Below are 27,313 nucleotides of genomic sequence, written 5' to 3'. Positions count from 1 at the left end.
GTCCTGTCCAACCTGGGCTCAAACACTTCCAGGGATGGGGCATTCACAGCTTCTCTGAGCAACCTCTTCCAGTGCCTCACCACCTACATATGTTTTTAAATGTATATATTTTGAAATGAATCTCATAAACTATTTCAGACCCTCCTTCATATCTCTGTTTTCTCTTCCATCCTCCGTCAATTCACAGGTGTAGAAAAGACTTCTGTGAGTAGCCGCATGGTATGGTTTACATAAACACACATGCATACACAGCAAAATCCACGCGTCTATGTATCTTCCTATTGAGATCTGAGCTAGTTGTCTTGGTTCTCTTTATTGTTTATGTAGATAGGCAGGTACTTGTGTGGAACAAAATATCTCCTTTTAAGGGAGATGCCTATCATGGTTCTGAACATCATCCTCTAGAGGTGGTTAAATGTGGTGGGAATCTGGGTGACTTGGACAATGCAAATATCTGTACTGCAGATCCACTGGGTTAGGTCAGATGAGTCCTGTGCAAAGTGACCAGGTGACTGGAAACATGAGAGGGCACTCAGAGTGTGACTTAGCCTGACACAATCGTGGTGGTTTGGGTTGTCATTTATCAGAGTATGCAGATGTATCCTTGCTTTGTGGCATTGAGGTTGAGACTGATTCGTAGAATCCATAAGACTTAAAGACCTTCTTGTCTGCTTCAGTTCAAGTCTTGATGACCTTGAAGTAAACAAAGGAAATGAAGGTGTTTTGGACAGACCCCACGTTCCCTCCCCTCCCCTCGGCCCTTCAGATGTGAAGGCTTGCAGCAGAGATGGAGTAGACTCTTCTGAGATGAGCAGTGATTTTAACATCAGTCAGGCAGAATCGTGTGCCTTATCTACCAGTCTGCAGCCCAAGGTATCTGATACTGTTTTGATGTGGATTGTCGTCCTTTTAAATTAGTCACTGAAAACATACGAGGAACTCCTGGAATCTGAAAGTGAAAAATCACTTCCCAGGTGGAAGTCATGGCTGCTAGTCTCTCCAGAGAGCAGCATGGACAGGGGTGTGGAGCAGGAGCTCCATGGTTGTGGCCAGGCTTGTCAGCAGCCCAGGGAAGGGGCCACCAGAGACTGCCTTCAGCTTTGGAAAAGCATCATTTATCAGAACTGTTTCAGAGGAAATAGATCAGGTTCAGTGAATAAGCATTTTCCAACCAAAATATATTGAGTTAGAAAATGTTTAACCAGCTGTAGTTATGTGAAAGGGTAACAGCTTTGTAAAGAATAAATCCAGTCTGCTGCCTGCCTTAATGCTGGACTCATGGAGGGTCAGCTGGGTTTTGTACAAGGACCAGTGCAGATCTCTCCTCCAGGTTACAGTTTCCTAAAGCACTCTGGCTACATTTGTTTTCATTAGACCTTGGTGCCATTTCTGTCAAATTCTGACACACATACAGAGTTATTTTATATTCATAGAGATTATTTATATTTTATTAGGCAGGCTACTTATGAAACTATAGTTTTATCTGACCTTCAGTAAATAATTACATGAAGGGAGAAAAAAAGTCCAGCAAGAGCACTGAATTCTGTTAGGGAGACTTTTAAAAGCAGTATAAGCAATTTAGGAGTAGCCTCTCTTGAAATTTAAATGATGTATCAAAAATCAGAGGGGGTTCCTTTCAAGCCATATCATTGACATATTTGGGGATCAGAATGTCTTTTCAAGCACAATCAAAAAAAGTACGGAAGAAAAGGAGAAAGAGGCTAACTGCTTTCTTTCGAGACTTATCACTAATTACCAGGACAGGGTGTTAGTCTATATGAAACGTTCTTGTGGTATTAAACCACAAAGAATTAGTGATTCCGATAGGAAAAAAACATAACTTGGTCATCAGATAGATGGTAATGGTGCACAACACTGGCTGGATGGTGCTTGCCACCAAACTGGAGAAAAATGTAAGCTTTCGCTTAGTCTAACCTGCACCCAAAAAACATTTCCTGAAATATACCAGAATTTCTTATGTCAGAAGTATGGCAGGCTCTCTTAAGAATTCAAAGTAGACAAAACCTGTACTTGAATTTAAAACTTTAATGAAGCCAAGTAAATATATGCGTACGGTCAACTGTCTCTTTTAGAAATTTTGCCACTGATTTATTTTGGTTCCATTGCTGGCAAATTTCAAACCAATACAGGTTCTCATTTGCTGCAATTTCTTGTAGGAATGCTCAGTTTCTGGAATTCGGTCACGCTCCTATTCCTACTCCTCGCCAAAAGGTGTATTAGAAAGACCTTGCATTCCTCGGGACTTCACAGTTGGTGATTCAAATGAAGGTCAGTGCCAGCTCTGCTTTTGCTTTTCATCTGCACCCATGTTTGCCTGCTTCAGACCCAGTGCTGATGTCTTTACTCAGGCCCATTGTGTCCCTTTGGTACCTGTGTGCACAAGGTCCACACACACTCACCAGTGCCCGTGAAAGGGTTTGGTTGCCATCAGGTTCCTGTACCATCTTCCCTTGCTTTTCTCCCATGTACTACCCCCTCATGCCATCCCCCAATACAGCAGCTGATTCTTAGGAGGACATATAAACCAGGACAGTGAGAGCATTAGTCAGAAAAGGTAATGCAGACAGTAATCTTCTTTTCCAAAGAGCCTTACCCTAACCTCCTGCAGTGTGCCCAATAGAGACTGAAAGAAGGCTAAGGATGATGTGGAAGCAGAGTCAGAGAGGGCGAGTGGCCCCAGTTTCCCTTAGATCCTGGGGAATCTCTAAAATTGGTGGTTTTGTGGTCTTTTCCATAATCAGAACCCACCCTCTTCTTCAAGCAAAGTTGGAGGTGTCTCGGTGGGGATTCATGCATATGGTATCTGAATGCTGTTCAGGCTGAGGGTTGGGCTCAGCCTGTTTCTGATCAGACCGAGCTGTCAAATTTATGAGTGAACAGGTGTTTTCCCACAGAAAATTCTGTAAGAACATCACATTCTATTCTGGTGTTGTCAAAAATGACTTTTCTGCTTAACCTGTAATTTTTACAAATTGTTTCTAACATGCTTTATTCTGAGTAAGATTTCATGTCCCCTTGAAATGAGTACTGTGTGCTGCAGCATGTAGTTGTGCTGCATTTTGTCATGCCACTTATGTATTTGCAACTATTTGTATCCGACAGATTAGTGAAAAGTCTTTGAAAATGCAAGGCAGAAGGAAATAAGTAAACTATGTCACAGAAGCAGAGGATGGCTGATAAGCAAAGCCTTGTAATGTGTGTGCTTAGAGTTAAAACCGAGTTCCTTTGACCTTGTTGCCAAAGGGGCCGTTGGTGTCACAGAACATTAAATTTCATCCAGACACCATTACCTGCTCCAACCTGATCTGGGCTTGAGCCCACATCCTGTCCATTCTCTCCTCCCTTCCCCCTAGGACTGTCAGTGCTAGACATTTCCCTGTGTTGTTGGAAACCTTCTCCTTCTCCGTTGGAAACAAGCCGTTGTGCAGCCCACACTGCAAATGTAGCGTTCTTTGCACTCACCAGCTGCTGGGAGCGAGGGCCACGGATGAGAGGGCTAACTCATTCTGTCCTCTGCAGGCTACAGAGGGACTGTGTCTAGGTCCATTTGGGTGTCTGCCTGCTGAAAACCTGCCCCTTCTGCCCAGCTGCCAGCTCATGAGGCATCTCACTTAGGGCTTGGCCGTGCCAGAGGGAGGCACTGCTGACCCTGTACATGGCAATGTGCTGTAAGCCAAATAGAGGAATGCGTGATGGCAACAGGCTGGTCTTTCTCACACCAAGTACGATGAAAAAATGGGAAATCCCCATCCATTTCTGAGGGAAACTTTTTGATATGCTCAGGTTTAAAACAGCTGCCTGTTTTTATTCAAGAAGGTATTACCAGGCTGTAACAGTAAAGGATTTGTCCCTGCTCTGTAGATGGTGTGCTCATGAACAATGGTCGATCCCTCCTTCAGGCTCTTACACTCTCTAAGTCAGTGTCTCTGCTCCACCCCTGTAGTAAGTACCACAACGACAACCCCACGGCGCTGTTTTGCATGAAGCTGCCTTCATCTTCTTTGGGCACCATGGCCTTCGTGTCTTCAGAAAGCATCCTGTTGCACAGGTTTTGTTTGGCAGCTAACTGAGATGCTGTTTTGGTCTCGCTGCTTCTTTGATAAGTACTCTGGCTCTTGCTAACCTGAACTACGTTTGTCTGAAGACATGCTGATTCAGTGGAGCGTGTTTAAGTTTGTATCTAACCTTAAACATGGCACAGTCTGATGCTTCAGGTTAGGTGTTTATCTTTCTGATACTTTTCAAGTAATCTCTGCAAAACTAAATTACTTCTCATATGGAAATAGTAGAGAAAATTCTAATTTATCAAAACAACCCAGCTTACCTATTTATTTATTTAATTATGTATTTAGTTTTGTTTTCTAGATAGTTGGTTGAAAAGTGTCTCCTTGAGACCTCTCCACTCTTTCCAGGGTGTAAACTTGTAAAAAGTGATATGGTCTGTGCAGAACATAGGCTAGTACTGTTCCTCTTTCAGAAAAGTTTTTTATTTTTTTATTTTTAAATAGTGTTCTAGATAAAGCTGCATTAAACAGGCAATTGTGAATGTTAGAAGAATATCATGAAGATATATTATGACAGATCCGCTAAAAAGCAAAATGGAGTATGAATCATTCAAGTCTGGGTTGTTAAGAAAAAATATATATATTTTTAATTTTTTCTTAAGACTGTTTGTAGAGGCTGGCATTTGCTGATACCTGTCTATCTCAGTTCTGTCAGGTTCCACCAGCTAACTGCAGCCCAGTCGGCAGTGGTGTTACCCTAGAAAAAGCTGCTTCTAATGTACCTATTTGTTTTTGCTTCCCTAATTTTAAAATGACATTGCAAGCGCTTAATGACAAGCTTACGGCCCGGTGGAGGTCGCGTGTTTCCCGTGAGCGTGGTGTCTTCCCAGCCTGAGTGTTGGTTACCTGCTTGTGTCTTGCAGAGCGAGCGTACAGCCTGCCCGAGCACTCCCGGGAGAAAAGGTAGGGTGCTCGTCGCGCACGGGTCCCCAGGAGCCGGGAGCGGGTCTGTGCAAGCGTGCTGCCACCTAGGGAGCCGAGCGGGGAAAAAAAAAAAAAAAAAAAGAAAAAAAAAAGAAAAAAAAAGGAGTATTTATAATCTTTGTAATAACGAGAACTAAAACCAGAATTAAACACTGTAGCTGTAAATGTTAGATGAAGCAACCCCCATCCAGGTTCTGCTCTGTTTCCCACTGGGATGAGTTGTTTTTCCCGGTCTGTGTTTCTAGGATTCAGGAGGAGGAATGGAATAAGTATATTGCACCTTCAAAAGCAGAATCTGAAAAATGTAAAGTGAGTCGGACTTTCAGCTTTCTGATGAACAGAATGACTAGCACGCGGAATAAGTGCAAGGTAATTTGAGATTTATGTCTATATTATTATCTATAATTATGTCACTGATTAAATTAATTGTAGTTGAGAATCTAAATTTTTATGTAGACATAGCTTGTTCTTTATTGCAAAAAAACATGTAATAGGAAGAAACATCAGTCTTTATCTTTTAATTTTAAAGTATATGCAGAATACCCTCAAAAGGCTTTCGTATTAGAAAAACAGCTTTCATTTTAAATAATAGCTTTAGCTGAACAACAACTGGTGCTGGTGCCATTTTTTAATGTTATTAATAATTTCATTTTATTGTTTACCCAAAGTTGAAATATCTGAATTACCTTTAAGAAATAATTTTCTCTGTTAAATAAAATTAAAAGATATATTCCTGTTCTTGTAATCATTCTCAATAAGTGCTCAAGTCTGTAGCACGGGCACTTAATCATTGTACATGGGCACTTAATCAGTTGAATTTCCTTTATTTGAAGTTAATGGTACTTCTTGTATGAGTAAATGCTGCTTAGCATTAAAGAGTTGCAGATTCAAGGCCTGTTTGGTCAAACATACATGTTATGAAAGGTAGATGACAATATTTGTGGTTTAATTTTGAAATACCTGAAGTGTAGATGAATGGCATCAATTAAAAGATTGAGAGGTGGATTTGGCCTATGGGATGTTTCAGAAGTTTTGCAGGCTTTCTAATGCACACTGCTGTGCCCCAGGATATCCTAACATATGTGGGTATCAAGATGGTTAGCAAACTACTGCTGGGGTAAGATCTTTCCATGAGGCAGAGCTCGCTGTGAACACATATGTCCAGTCCAGCAGCCATACATGAACGTGTTTCTGTGTGGTCTCCTAAAGGATGACTACCAGAAGTGCTCAGAGGAATGTGTGCTCACACCAATAGAAGTACTGTAAAAATAGTCAAAAGTTATTAAATTCATTAACACTTATTGAAAATAGGTTATTTCCAATGTCATTTAATATCTGAAGACAGTTTGTATAAGGTTATGTGAAAGCAGCTTTAACTGTGCAGGCACGAGTTTGCCTGCACTCCTCAAGGAGATGCAAACAAACAAACAAACAAAAATATTTTTTGTATGTGGAAAGTCAATAAGACTTCCTAAATTTTGTTTTCTGGCCCTTTCCTTTTTGCAGGTTTATAAGTGCTGGTCTTCCTTGTGATCATGCTTTCTGGCCTAGCTGCCAGTGAAATTAATGCCTTTATCATTTTAGAACTTTAACAATGTCAGATGTAATAATATATTATACTATTATAAGTCTTCCAGGACAAGGAATGAATGTTTTAAAATCTGCTCTTAAGAGAATGCTGTAGTGTTTTTAAGGTTGAATCACTTTATCTTCTTTCCTAATGTTCTCCCCGACCCCCCCACCCCTTTTTTTTTTCTTGTCTGTGCTGTTGGGGATGAAGACAAAAAATAAAGATACCAAAGATAAAGAGAAACTGACCAGACATAATTTTATAAATGGGACTTTCTCAGGAGTTATGCCATGTATGGCCTGTGAAAAGGCTCTCCTAGGAAAGGAGTCCCTTCAGTGTTCTTGTAAGTAGTTGCTGGCTTTTGTGTGTGAATTTGCAGTGCTCTGAAACCTGCTTTGGAGATCCTGGTTCAGTGTTTTATGTCAAAAAGAAACCTTGCCTGGATTTGGAAGTACCTACTTCATGTAATGGGCTGAGGTTGGCAGGGGAGAAGGGGGTAAGGACAGCAGATGACAACTTCAGAAGGGACCACAGCCATCTCCAGGCAGAGACTCCTTCCGGCTGTAGCATCAGAGCAGCCTCAAGGATACTTTAGTAAGGGGATCTGAATGAGGAAAAGTGATGAAGCCTCAGAATAACATCATCTGCACGCTGAAGACCCCGTTCAGGATCAGGCTTTGAAATGTACCTTCTCTTTCAGATTGCAACATGATTATCCATAAGAGCTGTAAGGAGTGTGCTCCTGTTTGCACCAAGGTAACTTCATACACCACACTGTTCTCTTAAGAGAATATTTGCTTTCCAAGGGGTTTAGAAACAAAGTGAAGAAAAAACCAGAAAGCACAGTTAGCCTTTCCAGACCTAATGTCTATATGAAAACCATTACAAGGGCATTAAAATGTCTAATGTGAGCAACAGAGCAAGCACTGTGCTTGAACTAGAATTTCTAGAAGAGGGTCAAAAATAAATTTAAAGTGTTATTTGTGTTTTTTAAGAACTGCAAGGGCAAGTTGGGAAATGGTGTGCCTGGAGGGTATACAAAGGGATTAAAAAGAAAGGCAGCCCGAAGTCATGGATACCCCTTTTGCAGAAATGCGGTCCTATATGTTTGTAATAATGGAAAGCAGTGATGGTGGGGACTTCAGGAGGTGATCTAGTCCATCTCGTTACTCTGGGACAAGCTGACCTTTAGGTAACAATTTTGGCAGATGTTTTTCTGATGTGTTCTGGAAAATCTCTCATGAAGGACACTCCACAGCCTGCCTAGGCACTCGCCCCCAGCGTTCAGCTACCACTGCAGACAGGGCAAAATCAGGCTAGAGAATATACAGGCTGCTTCCCTTTAAGTAGGTATGCAGATATGGTGAAGTTATCGTAAGAAATATGTCACTTTCAAAAATAGATGTGTAAGGTTATTGCCCTCATGGAATAAAATGGGACTAGCAAAGAAGTGTGCCACAGTGATGCAAGTCATTCTTCAAATCACTGGAGTGTGTCTTTCTGGTGTAGCTGGGTTTTGTATCATGGTGGCTTGCAGGAAGAATATTTCCATACAGAGTCTTCAGGGTAAACAAGGCTTAAACTGGATGTAAAACAGATATTTTTATTTGTTTTGTTTATAGCTGTCATGTTATAGCACACATTTCTGGCCAACTAGAGGACATTAGGAGAGCTGAACTGGCAATTTTATTTGTTTGGACTGATAGGTTATTTGTCAAGAGGAGACAAGGGCCTTTCCCCACCATTCTTGTTGACTCATCTCAACAAGAATGAGATACGGAAAACATTCACTGAACCACCTCAAGAGAAATACATGTCTAAGCACAACAGCCTTTCACGACAGGTTTTGCAAAGCACATTTCGGAAGAAGGGTTGATTCTGCCTCTTGACACCCAGCCCAGGCTTCCTCGGGCAGCGTCCTGCCACAAGTCTTTCAAGTGTATTTGAATATAAAGCCCTGAAGATGATCTCCTTTTCTTGCAGCCTTCATGGCAATATTGATATAGAAAAAGCATATTATAGTAGCTCAGTAACTGTGTTTGGAATAAATAGATTCAGTTTTGTATTGTAGTACAAATAACGTTTTACTTTGACTTAGGTTTATTTGATATTGGTTGAAATTAGGAACACCATTTAGGACCATTTTCTTGAAGCCCTTTTGTTATGATACGTGGAAGTGAATTACTAACTTGACTATTCAGTGTGCTGTCAGCTGTGATTTGTTATTTCAAAAAATAATTCTTTTTCAGAAATCCCACGAGAGGTGCCATAACAAAAGCAAGCCCCCAACTGGTATAGCAAGTAAGTATTTTTGTAGGCTAGGATGTGTGAATGTGACACTTCAAAGTTAAGCCTCTTTGAAAAAGTCAGGGGAATGACAACACAATCTTTCCTTCATCATTCACGGGAATGAAAATCAGAAATAGCTAGTTCTGTCTTGTGCTTTTGAGTATGTCATTCACCATATGCATAGATATTTGGGTCTTCTGGTGTTCAGGTTGTAATGTGAGAGCATGTATGATTAGACATTGTTTTCTTATCAATAGTAACCACACTGGAGCTATTCCACTTTGTTGAGAGACTTATCTTTGTATTCTGTGGTAGAATATTACAGTCTTGTACCATGTTTGGGAGGACATTCCTGGTACCTGGTATGGGTCTATAAGAAAACCAGACAGCATTTTACAGTTTAACTATGCTATTAATATATGCTATACATTGTCAAAATGCTGTTTTGTGCTTTGCTTCACAGATTCACTGCTTGGAGATATTTCACAGACTGTGCTGTCCTCATTGCATCCTTCTTCCTCTGTGCCTATTGGAATGTCTGCTGGGAGGAGGGAAGCCTTGCAACAGTCCCACTCGTTGTCCAAAAGTGTCCCCAGTGCCAGTTTTGAAAGGTAGAGGGTAGCCACCAAGATTCTATGCTAAATATATAATTCGGCATTTCTGGGAAAATTGCAACCATTAAATAAATGTTTTGTGGTGTTTTTTTTTTTTTTTTTAATTTTTTCCCCAGCTATAGAAGATCTATGCCATTTCCTGACCAAGACTCTGAGACTAGTTTCTGGAGGTCCAAGTCACGTTCTGAGGAGATGTTACAGTCAGTAGGGACCTTTCCTTCAGTGGATTCATTTGTGATGGAAGGTGAGAAGTATTATACAAATGTTGCCTTTTATAACCTATATTCAAAGAGCAAAATAGAAAAAAATCATTAGTTGATATAGGAAGGTGCTTAATAAAAGATGAGCAACCTATTTTTGCTAGTTAAAACTGAGTCCTTCATTAAAGTGATACAATCAGACACAATAGTCTTAAAATAAAACTTTTTGTTTCTTCCTGGTAACTAACTCTTTGATAAATTTTAGAATAGTTTTGTGTGGTGTTGCCACTGGAAAAAAATAGGGTAAATATATTTGGCATCCTTGCAGAAATAATGTACTTTCTTTCTGCACTCGCCTAATCGTTTCTATTGTCAACATGCAATGCAAAACATAAACCTACATCCCTTCTGTTTCCCCAGTACCCTCCAATCTTGCCCTTGTGGCCAAGAAGGCCAATGGTATCCTGGGGTACATTTGGAAGAGTGTTTCCAGCAGGCTGAGGGAGGTGATCTTCCCCTTTACTCAGCCCTTGTGAGGCCACACCTGGAGTATTGTGTCCAGTTCTGGGCTCCCTAGTGCAAGAAGGACATGGAGCTACTGGATTGAGTTCAGAGGAGGGCTACAAAGATGATGAGAGGACTGGAGCACCTGTCGTACAAGGACAGGCTGAGAGAACTGGGCCTGTTTACCCTGGAAAAGAGAAGGCTGAGGGAAGACCTCATGAATGAGGATAAATAGCTGAGGGGAGGTTGTTTAGTGGATGGAGCTGCTCTCCTTTCAGTTGTGCCCAGCAACAGGACAAGAAGCAACGGGCACAAACTGAAGCAAAGGAGGTTCTGGCTGAATATGAGAGGGCACTTCTTTACTGAGAGGGTGACAGAGCGCTGGGACAGGTTGCCCAGAGAGGTTGTGGAGTCTCCTCTGGAGATCTTCAAAACCTGTCTGGATGCCTGTGCAGTGTGCTCTAGGTGATCCTGCTCAGCAGGGGGGTTGGACTTGATGATATTCAGAGGTCCCTTCCAACCTTGGCCATTCTGTGATTCCAAATCTTATCTCCTGCTGGTAAACTGCCCTCCTAAAATGGATACACATCCTTGTGAGGTGAATAGATATAGGCATTTTCTGTAGGTAGGTGTGAGGCTAAATTTCAAAGATGAAGGGAGTCCGTTCTCAAAATGTAGTGTGGATATGCCATGCAGGACATATGCAAAATGAATAGTGGCCCTCGAACATCACAGCTACTTTTGAAACTGTTGGATTTTATTCTTAAATTTAAAAGGTTTCTTCAAGCGAAGAAGGATAAAAGGATTTAATCAGAGAAAAGATCTTCTTTGTTTGTTCTTCTCCCCTGCTGTCACATTTGCATTTCAGCACTTCAGTAATGCTATTGACATCTGGCAAGCATTTCTGTTATAAAACCAATTGCCAGCATTTGCAGAAGTTGTTTAAAGTTAATACCTATGATGTGTCCCCTTTACTTTACAAATAGATGTGTGTGTGCAAAGGAGTGTCCCTTAATGTTCATACAGCTGGTATATATGAGATGTATGTTTTCCCACAGATGATGTGGATTCATCTCAGTGGACTGACCTCAGCTTGTATGCACAAGAGTTTGAAGCAGAGTCCTGGAGTCTTGCTGTGGACCCAACATTCTGTAGCAAGCAAGAAAAGGATGTCATCAAGAGGCAGGATGTCATTTTTGGTCAGTATATCAAAGCTTCATGTAAGTTTGGAAACAATTGGGTGTAGAAAATAGAGGGAACCTGACATATTCTATGTGTGGAAGAATGAATGGCTCAGTTTAGAATAATAAGGCTCAAAGAACTTTTTTTTGGTCACAGATTATGGCTTATTCTAGAGCTAAGCAAATGTAGGAGCGTATTGTTTACCAAAGACATGTCTACCCTGTTCACGGGATGGTTGAGGTTGGAAGAGACCTCATCCAGTTCCCAGTTTAATCAGTTGCTATCCTGGCATGGGCAGTGGGGTACAGTTGAAAAAGCTGATAGAGCTAGAGCTAGATATATTAAGTCTTCCTACTGACGTAATCTGTTAGGTTTGAGGCTCACAAAGAAAATTGATTATGAGCATATGTTTGAACACTGCTATAATATATCACAGAAGGTGTCTAAAATGTTCAGGTGATTACTACACTATGCTGTTTTCTTTTATACTGCAGAGCTGATGCAAACAGAAGTGCATCACATCCATACCCTGTTCATTATGTCTGAAATATTCAGGAAGGGAATGAAAGAAGAACTACAACTGGACCACAACACAGTGGATAGGATATTCCCCTGCTTAGATGAGCTACTGGAGATCCACAAGCAATTCTTCTGGAGAATGAGGGAGAGACGGCAGGAATCATGTGAAGGGGGGAGTGACCGTAATTTTGTAATCAATAGAATTGGAGACATTCTTGTGCAACAGGTAGAGACATCAGCTCTGTTAATCCTTCATGTACTCAGGGTTCTCAAATTAAACAATTTACTGAGTTTGAAACCTTTTAGGGGATGAGAAGAGGGCTAGTGTTGCCTTATTAAATTCAGAGACTGTCCCCTTCAGGTTATTGCAGGGTGAAATAGCAATGAGAGAAAATAATTACTGACAGGTAACTCTGATAAACAGGGGGATGAACTTGTACATACATGGTACAAGTGACAAAGAAAGTGATGAATTTGAGATTCTGTTCATGGTAGAAAGCTGCTCCCATGGATTGCTCAAACAGTAGCAATGGATTCATTTTGTTAACAGCTAAGCAGAAGTGTGAATAATTAATCATGGAACACAAACCTTTAATTTCTTCATATTCTTTCATATCCTTTCATTTCTTCATTTCATAAAGTGGTCTGGTGTGGTGTATCTCGGGTTGCTGCTCATTAGAGGAGGGGTCGTCACATGTGCTTATGGTAGCTGTAGTACTGCTAGCTAATTCTGCTTGCTTGCTGCCAACAGTTCAGTTCCTTGCAATGAGTAGAGTGCAGCTTTTCACCTTTCGGCAGTCAGTTCTCACCCTGCTGAACTAAAGAAGCTGAACAGTTGTTATCTGTTCTATAAGTGATGGGGAGATCAGATGAATGCAAATAAGCCTCAAAGGGATCATGTTTGCAAAAGAAGCAGTGTTATACTAGTTGGTCTAGCCATTGTTGGCAGGATTGTCATGCTTGTGCCCTCTACAGCTTACCTTCCTCTCCTTGCTCCTAAAATGGCTAGCCTGTTTTTTGTTCTGTGGTGACAGGCACTGTTAGTGACATTCAGAGAACTTGAGAAACAAGTAGCATAGAAGTTAGAGGTTCTGTATATGTACAGAATACATTAGTCCTTGGTATACGCTTCTCTGTTAGTTGCGATGTTGAGCACAATTTAATTATTAATTTCTTCAGTTTTCAGAGGAAAATGCAACCAAAATGAAGAAAATATATGGGGAATTTTGCAGCCATCAGAAAGAAGCTGTTAATCTCTTCAAAGAGTTGCAGCAAAACAAGAAATTCCAGAATTTTATTAAGGTATGTTTCCACATGAATGTGGTCCCTATGTAGCCTTTATTTAAAATTTAGGATCAAAATTATATTCAGTAACTCTCTTTTAATAGTTAATAAAAATGGCAAGTTTTTTTCATTCTTAATGAGTGAGCTGATAAATTACATTTTTCTTTCAAATATTTGAAAGCTTTGGCATCCAGTGTATATTACATACATGTTTCTGTTGTAGCATACCTCATCCCTCAGGGCAGCAAATCTTTCTTGGGGATGGTTCAGATAACCCAGCATTTCATTTCAGTTTAGTCTAGCATGTTGAGATCATATTTCTTATGAGTCAGTTGGTGCTTTGATAAGCATTTACTACTTAAGGTGTGTATTTGTGTCTGTACAGCTGAGGAACAGCAACCTGTTGGCACGACGCCGAGGAATCCCTGAATGCATTCTGCTTGTCACTCAGCGAATCACCAAATACCCTGTTCTGGTTGAAAGGATATTGCTGTACACAAAAGGTGAATAAAAACCGAGTGTTGCTTCATGTCTGGAATCACAGCGAATTTCTAGTGTAAGGAATATGCACTGATACAATTTATATAAAGAATGGAATTCACTGTTCTGTAGAGAAACACAGCAATGTAAGTAACTACTGTTCAGGCAAATATCACCTAAACTGTGTGTCTAGTATAAATAGTCTTTACCAAAGTTAGGATGTGAAAATTTCCAGGATTCCAGCCAGGTAAGTCCTAGAAGTCCAGTAGAACATGTTTTAGCAAAAGATCTTGAATAGAGGATGTGAATTAATTCAGGCAAGTATGTGCATGTTCTTCAAAATGAGTTGCAGTGAAGGATCTTGTAAAGTTAGGCAAATTATTGTTCGTCTTTTCAAAAAAAAGTTTGAATAACCCTGCAATATTGTAGAATATTATAGAAATGCTAGAAGCTTACAGATATTACCCTCAAAATGGGCAATAAGTGAATACCGCAGAAAGTTTTTATACGATATTTCTATATTGTAGAAAGTTGCAAAATTTCCTTGGAAGCTGTCTTTGAAATCCTTGAAATCCTATTTTAATTTCTTTCTAACTCTTAACCAGAAGAGTAATATATGATTTACTTAGACAGTAAAAAAAAATTGAGATGCTAACAGCTCATAAATATGTCAGAAATATTCAACATGTAGTTTTGACTGATGAATAAATCTGAGGTACCTGTCATCTTTTAACAGGTAAACCAAAGGCAGATATCTCTAGTATTTCTAGTAAGTTGATTACTGGATTCAAGTTAAAATGACATATTTATCAATTTAAGCCTTGCATCATGTTGATTAGTTCCGAGAAAGTAAGGAATAATATTTTCTCTTGAATATGTCAGTTACTATCATGTTGTTTATTTTTTGTTTCCTACAGAAGGAACAGAAGAACATAAAGACCTATGCAAAGCCCTTCGTTTAATTAAGGACATAATTGCAGCAGTAGATTTGAAAGTTAATGAATATGAGAAAAAGCAAAAGCTGTTGGAAATTCTCAGTCGGACTGAAAACAAAACATACACAAAGCTGAAAAGTGGCCATGTTTTTAGGAAGCAAGACTTATTGAGAAAAGACAGTGTACTTCTTCATGAAGGTTTAGTGTACTGGAAAACAGCTACTGGTCGTTTCAAAGGTATTGCATCCTAGCAGTAAAGTCCTCTAACTCTTTATTTGCAAGTAACATATAAAGATTGTTTGCTTTAAGAATGAAAATATTTTGTTACACAGTATTGCAAACACAGATTTTTGGGTGAATGGTATTGAGAATATTCCACAAATTGCTGGAAGAGTAATTCCAAAAGCTGCCATGTTTTATAGGTAATCCACTGTGTATTTAAAATAACAAGTTTGCCTACAGTACCTGGGAAACTGTAAATTTTGTACATTCTACTATCAGTTGCATTTTTTCTTCCAGCCACTTCTTTTAGTTCCCACAGTTTGCAGCTTCATCCCATGTAGATTCTTGACTTGCATATTTATATTGTTCACAGCACTGACCATTGAAAATACGGCATTAAAATTACATGCGGTTCTTCAGTGGTACTGGTACACAGACAGTGGAAAAGAAAACGTGGAGGCAAATATGGCCAGAGCCCAGTTTTCACATTCATGCCCACAGTCTGATTTTCACTCTAATCACATGTTGGGGTTTGGTTTTTGAAACTTACTAATATTTGTTTTAAGCTTTACAAAGCTATCTGCTCACTATTACTCCAGAAATGCTTTCATACTGTGCTGTGATAGGCAAAACAAAATTTGTGTGAGTTGTTCTTTGCCAGGTTGCCTGTCAGTGGCCTGGAAAATGTGGGGGGACGTTTGAGTGAGGGTTTCTTCTTTCAATGGGCCAGTGCTCCAGCACTGTACTGCAGGAGAGTGGATAGTAGAAAGTGTGGTCTTTCCCAGGAGGTACAAAGTGATGTCTTGCAGTTGCTTTGTGCAGACCATAGGTCAATCCAGCTATTTCCTGTTTAGTTTACTGTAGGATTATGTGGGAGACTTATTGATCAGGGTTTCTTCCTTTTTAAAGTATAAAAGAAGAAATTAAGTATAGTGTTAAGTATAACCTTTCATTAAAAAAAAATCTTTTCTCATTTTAAGACACCTTAGCTCTGCTTCTAACTGATGTGCTGCTGTTCTTACAAGAAAAAGATCAAAAATATATCTTTGCAGCTGTTGTAAGTATATTATCAGACTTTTGAATATATACATTACATTTTTGTTTGGGTATTTCTCAAATGTGAGATCCCTTTCTAGGTTATTCTCACATATTGTTTAATTTCTTTAATCGTGGTAGTATATTCAGAACAGTAATGTACCAGTATATGGAAAATGTGGTTTATCTTCAAAATTAAGTAATTTCCGGGGGGGGGAAGAAGGATAAAACAACAGAATGATGTTTAGTGATGTGCCTCATCTGGTTATGAGGATGGGAAGCAGAGCAGGCTCTTTCAATTATCTAAAATAAATTTTAACTTCTGGTTCTATTAAACAAAACAGAAGAATAATTTGACTGCAAATGTAGTAGTAAACATGAATAAAATATATGAAAGGTCATGGACTGAACTTCCCAAACTTATTATAAATACTATATAAGTACAATGTGTCAGTATCATTGATCCTCTGGGATTTATTTTTTAGCACTTAAACAATGCTTTACTTGTTCATGAATACTGTAAGGTATTTAACAAAATAGTTTAAAAAGACGTCTGAATACTCAGCTCTCACAGCCATACACTTGGTGAGAACATGCATAGGCTGAGTATACCAGTAGGAGAATTAGTTCAGTTAATTGAAAAAAATGCCTTATTATAGAAGCATGGTATTTTATGAGAAACTCATTTATTTTTTTGAATATACTGTGACTGTCTGCCCCAGGACCGGAAGCCTTCAGTTATCTCTCTTCAGAAACTCATAGTAAGAGAAGTAGCCAATGAAGAAAGGGGGATGTTTCTGATCAGCGCTTCATCTGCAGGACCTGAAATGTATGAGATTCATACCAACTCCAAAGAGGAACGTAACAGCTGGATGAGGCATATTCAAGATGCAGTGGAAAGGTAGAGAAAAAGGTTTTTGGTTTTCACCTTGGCAGTTCAAAGCAGAAAGGAGGTCATTTGGGTATTTGTTGCAGTGTGCTCTCTATTCTGCACTGCACTGGATCTATCCTGTGAGGCTGGGTTCACAAACACCGAAATCTCACCATCAATTCTGCCAAACTACCCGTTTTCTTCTGTTTTACCACTGAACCGACAGACCTTTCCTGCTCCCCATCAGATGTCCTCACCTGTAATTTTAGGCTTCTCTCACCTTTGCTTTTGGCACTGGATGCTTTCTTGAGTTCTGCAAGTGTCCATACATCCATTCTGAATAAATCCCCAATTACACCTTGGTATTAGTTTCTTAGGAATGACAGGGAAAGCACTGCTCCGTGTGGGAGCTGCAAACCTGCAAGAGGGTCAACCACTACATGATGTAACCTTATCAGGATTGAAAGGAGTCTTTCAGTCTTATTTATACCCTGTTACTGCTTTTTAAAGAAGTAGGCAAATGGCATGCTGCTAGATTGGAGCAAAAGTTGGTGTTGATGTTGTGCGATTTATTATGAATGCAACACTGTACTGAAGATAATTATAAAATGTTCAGATTTTGCTTTATCCACCTTTGTTTCATCTCTAAAGTTGTCCAGAGGAACAAGAGGAAGGAAAAACGAATGAATCTGATGAGGACAGACGTATCGCTGAGGCCAAAGCATCCAGAATTCAGAAATGTCAAGGTGTGGTACCTTTCCTGCCACTCTGAGACCTCCCATGTCCTGAGAGTTTAGGATGAAGGAATAACATTCGCATGTTGGCTGATGCATTCAGAATGGCTTAATATGCAGAGTCACAGCAGAGAAAGCCAGGGTTGTCTGATTGTATGATGGGAGTTGCCTGAAAAAGAACCATTTTTTTCCAAGTACTTTATATTTTTACTACATTACTGTGAGCACAAAAGAAAAGGTAAAATGGATTATTAGCAGATTAGCATTAAGGTCAGATAGATTCCTATTTGTGGAAGTACCTCAAATCTGCAGTAACTGTACTGTTCTACTTGTTTATGGCAGTACACATTTGCTGCTTTTATTTTTGTCTGAAAATATTGCTAATCAAGACAAATTTCACTTCCTTGTTTCCCCTACACCTAACTTCCACATTTTTAAGTGCTGTAAGGAGAGAAATTTCACCAATGTCCTTCCTGGAGAGAGAAACAGGGAAGGGCATCCCCCACTGAGAGTAAATGTTCTTTGATGTTGAGACAGTGAATGAGCCAAGTGCTTTTCCAGCATTGCTTATTGTGAGTGTAGCAGGAGGTAGCTGAGTGCTCCAGAACACAGGCAAGGCCACCTCATCAGGATAGGGCAGTTGCCTGGTCCTTTGCCAGGCAGGACAGACTATGGGATGAATTCGGTTCCTAGCCACTTGCAGAAGGAGTAGTGCAAGTCTGTTGCCTAGCTCGTTAGCAGTGTCTGTGTGGTGTAAACATTAGACGTGTGAATGTCCAAAGTGCTTTGCCTTCAGGTTAAAAAGATATTAATATGCTATTCAATTTTTGTTGACAGAATCACTGAGTAACCAGGACCAGCAAATCTGCAGCTGTTTGGAAGACAAGCTGCATATCTATGCACAACTGGTATATACGAATAAGTTTGAGGATGTGCATGTAGAGCCTCACCTCCTTATCAAACCGGATTCTGGAGAAACTCCACAGGCTGCTTCATTGCTGGCAGCAGCACTCAGAGAAGGTGAGTTTGTATGGGAAGAGTGGGATGGTTTCTGCCCTCTTCAAATGGGAAGACATTTCCAGGTAACAAAATACAGCCATGTTGCCTTGTGTTACAATTCTACCAAGTCTCAAGAGCTGGCAGTGTCAAAACTTGGCAAATGACGCTGAGGAAAAGTCTCTTGAGTTTATATTTGTCAGGTGCATAAGATGGTATCTGCCAGACTGTGAGATAAGGGATATGTTTAGTGCATAACATCATGTGTAAGCAGGCTGGACCGTGGTGTTAGATTGTATCCAAGGAGTGTTTCCTTAATTGGCCTCCTTGCATTACAGCCTTGTGAAGAAGATCACGGGATACAGTGTGATACTGCATCTGGTCCCTTACCCTCACCAGCCTAGGTTGATTTGATGATAGGTCTGGATCATGTAGGGTCATATACAAACCAAACTGCAGATGATATTGGCAGATTTGCCAAGATGCACCTGCCGTTAGAGGAGCCGTGTTTTTCTGCATTATATCTAGCACGGGCTGGATAGCCTTGTGCCTACAGTGCTGTTCTCTGAAGTAAGGAAGACTGGTATTTGCTGATGCCTTGTCTAGCTGGAGGTTTAGCCACATTCCTTTTAAACTTAGCTGAAATGAGTCCTGATAAACTGAGCCATATCCAGCATAGGGGTATGCTCTATGAAGTACTGCAAGATTATAGCATCACCTAGAGTGAGACATATGAGCAAATAACCACCTGTCAACCCTAACAGCAAAGGTTGACCTCCATCATCATTATGAAGTCAGAGAATAAGTTTATTGATAGACTTTGTCTTTGGATGGAGAATATAAGGTAGTGATGCAGTAATAGATGTGATTTTATCTAAAACAGCAGCCTATACTGACACAGCTGATTCTGCCCACTTTTAATTTTCACTTTCTTTCATGCTACTGTTACTGTTGATGATGTGTTTTCAGCCCACTGTAATGAATTTACAGCAATCTGTGGAGGATTATTTTCCAGAACACAAATACTAAGTCCCTGAGCTAACAACAGACTCTACAGCAGTAAAGCACTACTCAGAGTAGAGAAGGATAGAATTAGGAAATGCTTAGGCGAATTGGATATATTCAAATCCATGGGAAAGGTGGAATAAATCCAAGTATGCTCTGGGAGCTGGCCAATATCTTTGTGAGGATGCTTTCTATCATCTTCAAAGGACCAAGGTGATCAGAAGATGTTCCTGATGACTTGAAGAACACAAACATCATTACACTGTTCTTCAAGAAGGAAGATAAAGGGAACTACAAAGCAGTCAGCCTCAGCTTAGCCTCTAGGAAGATGATGGAGCAAATACTCAAAGAAGCCTTTTCCAAACATGCGAAGAGGTGACTGGCAACAGCCAGTATGTATTCACTGAGGGCAAATTGACCAACCCGATGGCTTTTATGATGAGTGGAGATCAGCGCATGTTTTTACCTTTATATCTGCAAGGCCATCAATGTGGCCTGCACTGGCTGCAGTATCCTTACAGCTGAGTTGGTGACATAAGGACTGCATAACTGGTTGGAAAATTGGCTGGCTTGCTGGGCTCAGAGGATTTTGATCTGCAGTACAGTGTCCAGCTGGCAATGTGTTGTTAAGGGAGAGGGAAATCCCTAATAGGGAGTTAGGGATGGATATTGAGACTAGTACTTTTCAACCTATTATTAGTGAAGTAACAAAGGAATTGAATAAACTCTCAGCAAATTAATGACTGACAGCAAATGAGGAGGAGCGATTAATGTGCTGAAGAGACCTCAACAGACTGGGAAAATGTGCTGAGAAACTTCAAAAAAAAAAGGCAGAGTCAGTGCAAAGTTCTGCATCTGGGATGGATTAATCCACGTATTGGTAGAGGCTGGATACTGGCTGGATAGAAAATAGCTTTGTAGAAGTGCACCTGGGAGTCCTAGTGAACAGCAAGTTGACCATGAACCTGCAGTGTGCCCTTGTGGCAAAGAAGGCCAGCAGCCTTGTGGGCTGCTGCAATAGAAGCGTCACCAGCAGGTCGAAGGAGGTGGTCCTTCCTCTACTCGCATGAAGAATGTAATGTTTGAGGAGGGGCTGAGAAAGCTAAGCCTTGAAGTAAAAAGGCTTGGTGGATCCTACAACTGTCCTCAACCAGATAAAAGGACTATAACAGAGAAGCTGAAGAAGAGCAGAGAAGCCATTATCTATCATATATGAGAAGTCTTGGAAGTCTGGTGAAGTTCCCACTGCCTGGAAGAGGAGAAACAAAATCCCCATTTTTAAAAAGGGGAAAAAGGAAGACCAAAGAACCACAGGTCAGTCAGTCTCACCTCTGTGCCTGGCAAGATCATGGAGCAGATCCTCCTGGAAACTATGCTAAGGCACATGGAAAATAAGGAGGTGATTGGTGGCAGCCAACGTGACTTCACTAAGCGCAGATCATGCCTGACAAACCTGATGGCCTTCTACAATGGGGTTAAACATTGGTGGATAGGGAAAGAGCAACTGACATCATCTGCCTGGACTTATACAAAACATTTGACACTGTCCCACACGATGTCCTTGTCTCTAAATCGGAGAGGCATGGATTTGATGGATGTACCACTTGGTAGGTAAGGAATTGGCTGGATGGTCACACTCAAAGGGTTGTGGTCAATGGCTCAGTGTCCAAGTGGAGAAAGTAACAAATGGTGTTCCTCAGGGGTTGGTATTGGGACCTGTGCTATTTAACACCTTGGTTGGTGACATGGACAGTGGGATCGAGTGCACTCTCAGCAAGTTTGTTGATGACACTTTGCTGAAGCTGTGTGGTACAGTCGACACACTGGAGGAAAAGGTTGTCACCCAGATGGACCTGGACAGGCTCAAGGGGTGGGCCTATGTGAACCTCATGAGGTTCAACAAGGCCAAGTCCTGCATCTGGAACAGGGCAATCCCAAGCACAAGTACGAGCTGTGCAGAGAGCAACCCCGAGAAGAAGGACCTGGGGTTATTTGTTGATGAGAAGCTCAACATGAGCTGGCAATGTGCTATCACATGCCAGAAAGCCAACCGTATCCTGGGCTACATCAAAAGAAGCATGGCCAGGGTGGAGGAAGGGTGGAGGAGGTGATTTCTCCCTCTCTACTCTGCTCTCGTGAGACCCCACCTGGACTGCTGCATTCAGGTCTGGGGTCCCCAGCACAAGGAGGTCATGTACCTGTTGGAGAGAGTCCAGAGGGGGAACACAAGGATGACCAAAGGGCCAGAGCATCTCTCCCATGAGAAAAAGCTGAGAGAGTTGGGTTTGTTCAGCCTAGAGAAGAGAAGGCTCTGGGGAGACCTTATAGTGGCCTTCCAATAAAGGGGGCCTACAGAAAAGCTGGGAAGGAACTCTTTGTCAGGGAGTGTATTAATAGGACAAGGGGTAAAGGCTTTAAACTAAAAGAGTGTAGATTTAGATTAGATATAAGGAGGAAATTCTTTGCTGTGAAGGTGGTGAGGCACTGGAACAGGTTGCCCAGAGGAGCTGTGGATGACCCATCCCTGGAGGTTTTCAAGGCCAGGCTTTGGGCAACCTGGTCTGGTGGGAGGTGTCCCTGCCCATGGCAGGGGGATTGGAACAGGGTGATCTTTAATGTCTCTTCTAACCCAAACCATTCTGTGATTCTGTGAAGCTGGACTTTTCCTGGAGGTGCATGGGGATAGGACAGAAGACAGCAGGCACAGGTTGGAACATGGAGAATTCCAATAAAATAAAAGGAAAAATTATATTACAGTGGGAATGGTCAAAAACTGGAGCAAGTCCCTCAGAGAGGTTGTGACTCTCAATCCCTCAAGATTTTAAAAGCTTGCTTGTACAAAGCTCTGAGTGACCCAATTTAGTTGACCAGAAGTTTGGACTAGATGGCTTCTGAAAATCCCTTCCGGACTAAGTTATTCTACAACTTGTTGTCATTTATTTATGCATAAAGGAGCTATTTAAAGGGCCTCTAACTGTTCATGTTTTCCTCTCTAGTTGAAAGTCTCCGTGTTGCTGTCACGTCGTCACAAGTGAGTGAAACAGACAGATCATCAGAGGAAAATACTGAAGAATTAAATTTGAAGTATGGACTTAGTGCCAATGAAATCTTGGAGTCTTTCCCTGGTGGTGAGTAAAATTTGATGTTTTTATGTATTCATATTGCTGAAGTGATTGATACAGGATTGTTTTTTTGGAAAGCTTTCTCAGTCTATGGCAGAATCAATAGAAAATAATGTAACAAAAGTTGTCTTTGGACAAATGCTCAGATCGTGTAAATTGTCATATAACTTCACTAATGCAAACGGACTGTTTGCATCCACTGCAGATTTTCCTTATCATATGTCTGTAATCAGCATTATTGAGTCTGATTTGTATATCTTCATACATAATATATACATGACTTATAGTCTTTGTTGCTCAGCTCCACAGCAAATGTATATTGCAGTGTAGCCCATTTCCTGGCTGCTAATTTTTGTCTGAAGACCTGAAAGCCGGCTCATAAGTAGGATTGATATTGCAATAATTTCAGCTATAAAAGGTATAACTTGATTTTCTTGCAACAAAAAAAATACAAATTAAGTCCTGTAAAAGCCATTGCTGCAGAGCATTTTTAGTGATATGGCTGTATTTGTATCTTAACTTTCATAATTTAAGTATTACTGATTTTTAAGGTAGGAAAAACAGATTGTCCCAGCCATGCCATCCTGACTTTGAAACTTGTTTTTCCTCAGCCTAAAATTCTAGAGCATTAGGTATTTTCAGCATCCTGTGTGTAGCTGTGAAAAAAATGTGCCCTTTGTTTCTGCAGTCAGAACATGCTTTGATACACCTTTCTCTTGCATCCTGTTGGGGTCTTATTTGTTAGATGCAGAAATGAAGGAAGTTGAAGAATCATCTGACGTCGATCTCAGTGAAGGCACATTTCCTGTTGATAAGGAAACGTCAGATGACAATGTAAAGTATAAGGTAGTGTAACTGATTTCTGTTCCTGTGTTGTATTTATGACTGTGGGCACTGGGAATGTAACTGTTGTCCCAATGTTTAAGGGATGTCTAAAGACTGTTCCAAAACCTAAAGCATGGGATAGGCACATTTCATCCAAGTCCAGATAATTCAATTTAGTGGAGGTCACTGCAATTAATGATGAGTTAAAAAAAATCATAAAAAATCTAAACACAAAACAATTTTCCTGACAGGCTTACAGATTGGTGGGTGTGATAGCAGCCACAATGCTTTTGTATGGGCCACTTAAGACCCTGGTTCTCTGCTGTCATCATTCAATACATCCATGTCTGTGGAGTTGATAGTATTCCCTCTACTCCCTCCTCCTGTTCGCAGGATGATGAGTCTCCTGCAATGACATAGACCTCAGCTAATGCCAGGAAGACTTATGCATTGGAAGAGCTTCATCCTCAGAACAAGCATATAAAATAGGATGGATTGTCTTACGCCAGCTTGCTTCAGAATTTTGAATTAGAACAAAATGGAGCAATTAAAGAATAGAAGAGAAACAGCACATTTTTCAAAAAGTCCTGTAACTCTTAAGCAAATCTGAGGAAAAAACAGAATGAAAAGTCAGTTCTGGGCAGAATTATAAATGGCAAATTTAAGGTAGCAGCAAAGAGTGTTACAGCAAGAGCAGTATGAATTAGTATGTGCAAATAAACTGAACTGTAATTGTGTAGACCTTAGATGGAGGGACAGAACCACAAAAGGAATAAAAGGGAGAGACAAGAACAGAAGATACATGGCACGAAATGGAAAGCAAAGTGCTAGAAAAGTAGATGCTTAGCATTAGGGTAATGTCTGCATCAGATCAGAAAGAGGACTTGTGTGCCTGAAACTTTGGATGTTTTTTCTAGCTCTTTCTGTAAGACTCTTACTAAAACGCTTGTTTCCCTTTAAACCTTACCTCATGTTCAGCTTTATGTCATCTTGTCTACCAGACTGCTGTTTAGAAGAGTAGAAAGAAAAGCGTGTATGGAAAAAAACAGGGTAGGTACAATTTCAAGTGAGAGGTCACAGAAGTTAGATGAAATGAAATAAAATAATAAAAGGTACAGGGGCTTAGATCTACCCCATTAAAAGTTTCAGTAGTTCCACATGAAAAAAATGCCATTGGGGTTACAGAGAAGTCAGAGCCAGACTTTTATCAGAGGTACACAACAACATGATGAGCATCAAACATTACAAGTTGAAGCAAGGGAAATTCTGATTGTATGTAAGGGGGAAAAAATCACCACAAAGTAAGGTAACCAAGTAGGAACAGGTTGCCCAGAGAGGCAGTGGGGTCTTTATCCTTGGGGATTTCCAGGATTTGACTGGAGAAGGCCCTGAGCAACCTCACCTAACTTTGAAGCTAGCCCTGCTTTGAACAACAGCTGGGCTAGAGGTTTTCCAGCAAGCCATCCCAATTCCTTATTCTGGTCTAGCCTATTATTTGGGCAACAGTCGTGTCACATCTTACTATTGCAGAATCAGATTCACCAGGAGGTGGCAGAATGTGCAAATAGAACAGGAAAGGCAAGGGCTTTCTAAGGCAGAGTATGCTCACCAGCCTGCCTTTAGATGCTGTGTGCACTGCCTTGAGGTTGTGGGATGGCAGCACTGGTGTCAGACCTGCTAGCCTGGGAAAAGAGACAGAAAGCCAGACTGAAAACGCCTAGCTCTGGGATTAGGTGCTGACTGAGCAGCAGGAGGAGCACACAATGCTCCTCCTGGGATGCTAAGTGGGCAGTAGTGGGAGGCAGTCCCCATCTCACCCCCCTGCTCCTGCATTGTAATTGCGTCTTCAGCTGGTTACCTGTGGAATGGCAGCCTGCACTGGGGTCTGAACATCTGCTGCTCATCACTCTTAACAAAGATTTAGAGTGGCAGGGAGGTGGTGGTGGACAAGTAAAACAGCTGAATATGTTGGTTCAGACCTAACTGGACTTAAAGGACTTGTTCTGAAGCTGTAGTGGTGCAGCTACAATGCTATTGTTTCCCTGGGTAGCTTGACCATGCCTTCCTTGGGCTCATCCCCTAGTCACAGAATCCCAGGATGGGTGAGGTTAGCAGGCCTCTCTGGAGCTCATCTGGTCCAACTCCCTGCTCAAGCAGGGACACCCACAGCAGGGTGCCCAGGACCATGCCCAGACTACGGCCAGTCCTCAGGTGGTGCTGCCTAGCTGCATTAAAGAGTCCATAGGCACTTGGCCTGGCCACAGGCTACCTCATAGCCATGCCAAAGCTAGCCAGGCCTTGAATTCCCCTGTACACCTCCTTTGTTGAATTAAACCGGGCTTAAAAGAATGAAACAAAGTGTAGAGATGATCCCACACCTCTGTTCAATGAATGGGCCCTCTTTCATACACTCACTCTTCCTCACCCCACCTGCATCTTCTTCTCTTCTCTCTTCATCCCTTCTTCACCCTCCTCTTCCTCCCTGTCTGCTGCTTGTGTTGGCAGCCCAGCACAGGAGGGCTGAGCTCCTGTGTGTCTGCCCCAGTGCTGCAGAGGCATCCCTGCTGTGTCCTCTGTGTCTTGTGGCAGGGCAAGTTGTTGGGTTCATGGCTGCAGTAGGAAGTGGAGGAGGTGAAGGTGTGGGGAGGGAAATACTGAAGGGAGATAATGAGGGAGAATGCAAGCTGTGGAGGAAATGCAGCAGCTGGTGCTCCTTTTTCCTGAACTTCATCTTCATTGTGAGTTCTGTTTTGGGGCCTGGCCTTTTTCGTCTTCATTTCCAGTTTTTGCAGTGATATGGAGCAGCTGCTGTGCTCTCTGTGGTGGGAAATGAGGCTCAGTAGAGAACTTAAGAGAATTAAAGAAAGAACAAATATTCCCCAAGCCCTCCTCCACTCCTCTAAAAAAAAAAATTACAGAAATCGTACAGGAAGTCTTTCCAGTGTAGCCTCAGGAGGGATTGTGTTCTATTTCTCCACTGTTTCACCTTATCTTTCTCAGAGGAGCTGTTTTTCATGCAGAAAGGATTATGGGTGGCTTCACCCCATAAATTTAAAAAGCTTCTTAGGAAAAAGGGGATAGGGTGGAAAGTGCAAAGTGGCTGAGCCCTGTCTGAAAGCAGCAAGCCTAGCTGCCGTGGATGGTAGTCACCATACCAGTAGGTTTCCCGGAGTACAGCAGGCACACAGCCCTAGCTCTGTGCCTCACTGCTCACCGAAGGCACTCACCATAACCCACTAATGTAACTGCTGTCAGCTTCTTACTCTATTAATGCCTTGATTTCTGAAGAGTCTTGAGCTGTTTCATCCTACTAGAAGTAATCTAAACCCACTCTGCTGTATATACAGAAGTCTGGTTACTGTATTTCAAAACTGTCAGGTAAACAAAGAGTGAATGGAAATGTCTCTTCTGTGTAGCATTAGTCACAAGAGGATTAAAATTGTGGATGAAATATTTTTGTTTTTACAGTTGTGCTTAGGATCTCTAGTGATTTCCAAGGAAACTACAGTGTTGATGAATTATTAGTCTTCATAGATTATTGTTTCTGTCCTTTTTCACATACCCACGAGAGAGTTTGACTCAGCACTGCATATATTAGCAATATGAATGTCTCCACTAGTGAAAAAAAATTACCTAGATGATACAATTGTAAAATTAAGAACTACTTTTTAAAGCAACGTGTGTTTATTTTAGGAAGGAAGTATGAGTTTCCCAGGATCTACAGGGACAGAGGTGAGTTTATTTAAACCCCAGACAGAATATAGTAACTATTTAGTTAATAGTGGACAAAGCTTTGAAAATCCTTCTCTTTTGTTTTCTAGATTGTACAAGCAATCCAGAATCTAACTCGTCTCTTGTACAGCATACAGGTGACTACTCCACTGTTAACTTTGTAGAGTAATTAGTCTTGGTAATTT

General features: G+C 41.1%; 1 protein-coding gene across 9 annotated transcripts in view; it reads left to right on the top strand.

Annotated features, from left to right (window-relative positions):
* ARHGEF28 (Rho guanine nucleotide exchange factor 28) overlaps nt 1-27,313 on the top strand; it is a 126,588-nt gene that overhangs the window by 77,059 nt on the left and 22,216 nt on the right. For 8 of the 9 annotated variants that reach the window (XM_080573174.1, XM_080573176.1, XM_080573172.1 and 5 more), the window contains 23 exons: nt 678-873; nt 2,178-2,289; nt 3,883-3,963; nt 4,949-4,988; nt 5,255-5,378; nt 6,790-6,922; nt 7,280-7,335; nt 8,829-8,880; nt 9,332-9,479; nt 9,599-9,726; nt 11,245-11,385; nt 11,863-12,113; nt 13,067-13,189; nt 13,557-13,674; nt 14,569-14,823; nt 15,789-15,865; nt 16,566-16,744; nt 17,366-17,460; nt 18,286-18,468; nt 22,446-22,577; nt 23,317-23,417; nt 27,090-27,128; nt 27,218-27,265. In XM_080573174.1, the coding sequence (XP_080429300.1) occupies nt 678-873; nt 2,178-2,289; nt 3,883-3,963; nt 4,949-4,988; nt 5,255-5,378; nt 6,790-6,922; nt 7,280-7,335; nt 8,829-8,880; nt 9,332-9,479; nt 9,599-9,726; nt 11,245-11,385; nt 11,863-12,113; nt 13,067-13,189; nt 13,557-13,674; nt 14,569-14,823; nt 15,789-15,865; nt 16,566-16,744; nt 17,366-17,460; nt 18,286-18,468; nt 22,446-22,577; nt 23,317-23,417; nt 27,090-27,128; nt 27,218-27,265 (2,812 nt within the window). The remainder of the gene's footprint in view (nt 1-677; nt 874-2,177; nt 2,290-3,882; nt 3,964-4,948; nt 4,989-5,254; nt 5,379-6,789; nt 6,923-7,279; nt 7,336-8,828; nt 8,881-9,331; nt 9,480-9,598; nt 9,727-11,244; nt 11,386-11,862; nt 12,114-13,066; nt 13,190-13,556; nt 13,675-14,568; nt 14,824-15,788; nt 15,866-16,565; nt 16,745-17,365; nt 17,461-18,285; nt 18,469-22,445; nt 22,578-23,316; nt 23,418-27,089; nt 27,129-27,217; nt 27,266-27,313) is intronic. The other variant, XM_080573175.1, reaches the window with a different exon arrangement.

This window comes from Anser brachyrhynchus (assembly GCF_964034855.1).
Source record: "Anser brachyrhynchus genome assembly, chromosome: Z".
NCBI lineage: Eukaryota > Metazoa > Chordata > Aves > Anseriformes > Anatidae > Anser > Anser brachyrhynchus.
Note: the sequence above shows the minus strand (reverse complement) of the source record. Positions and strands in the feature narration are given on the sequence as shown.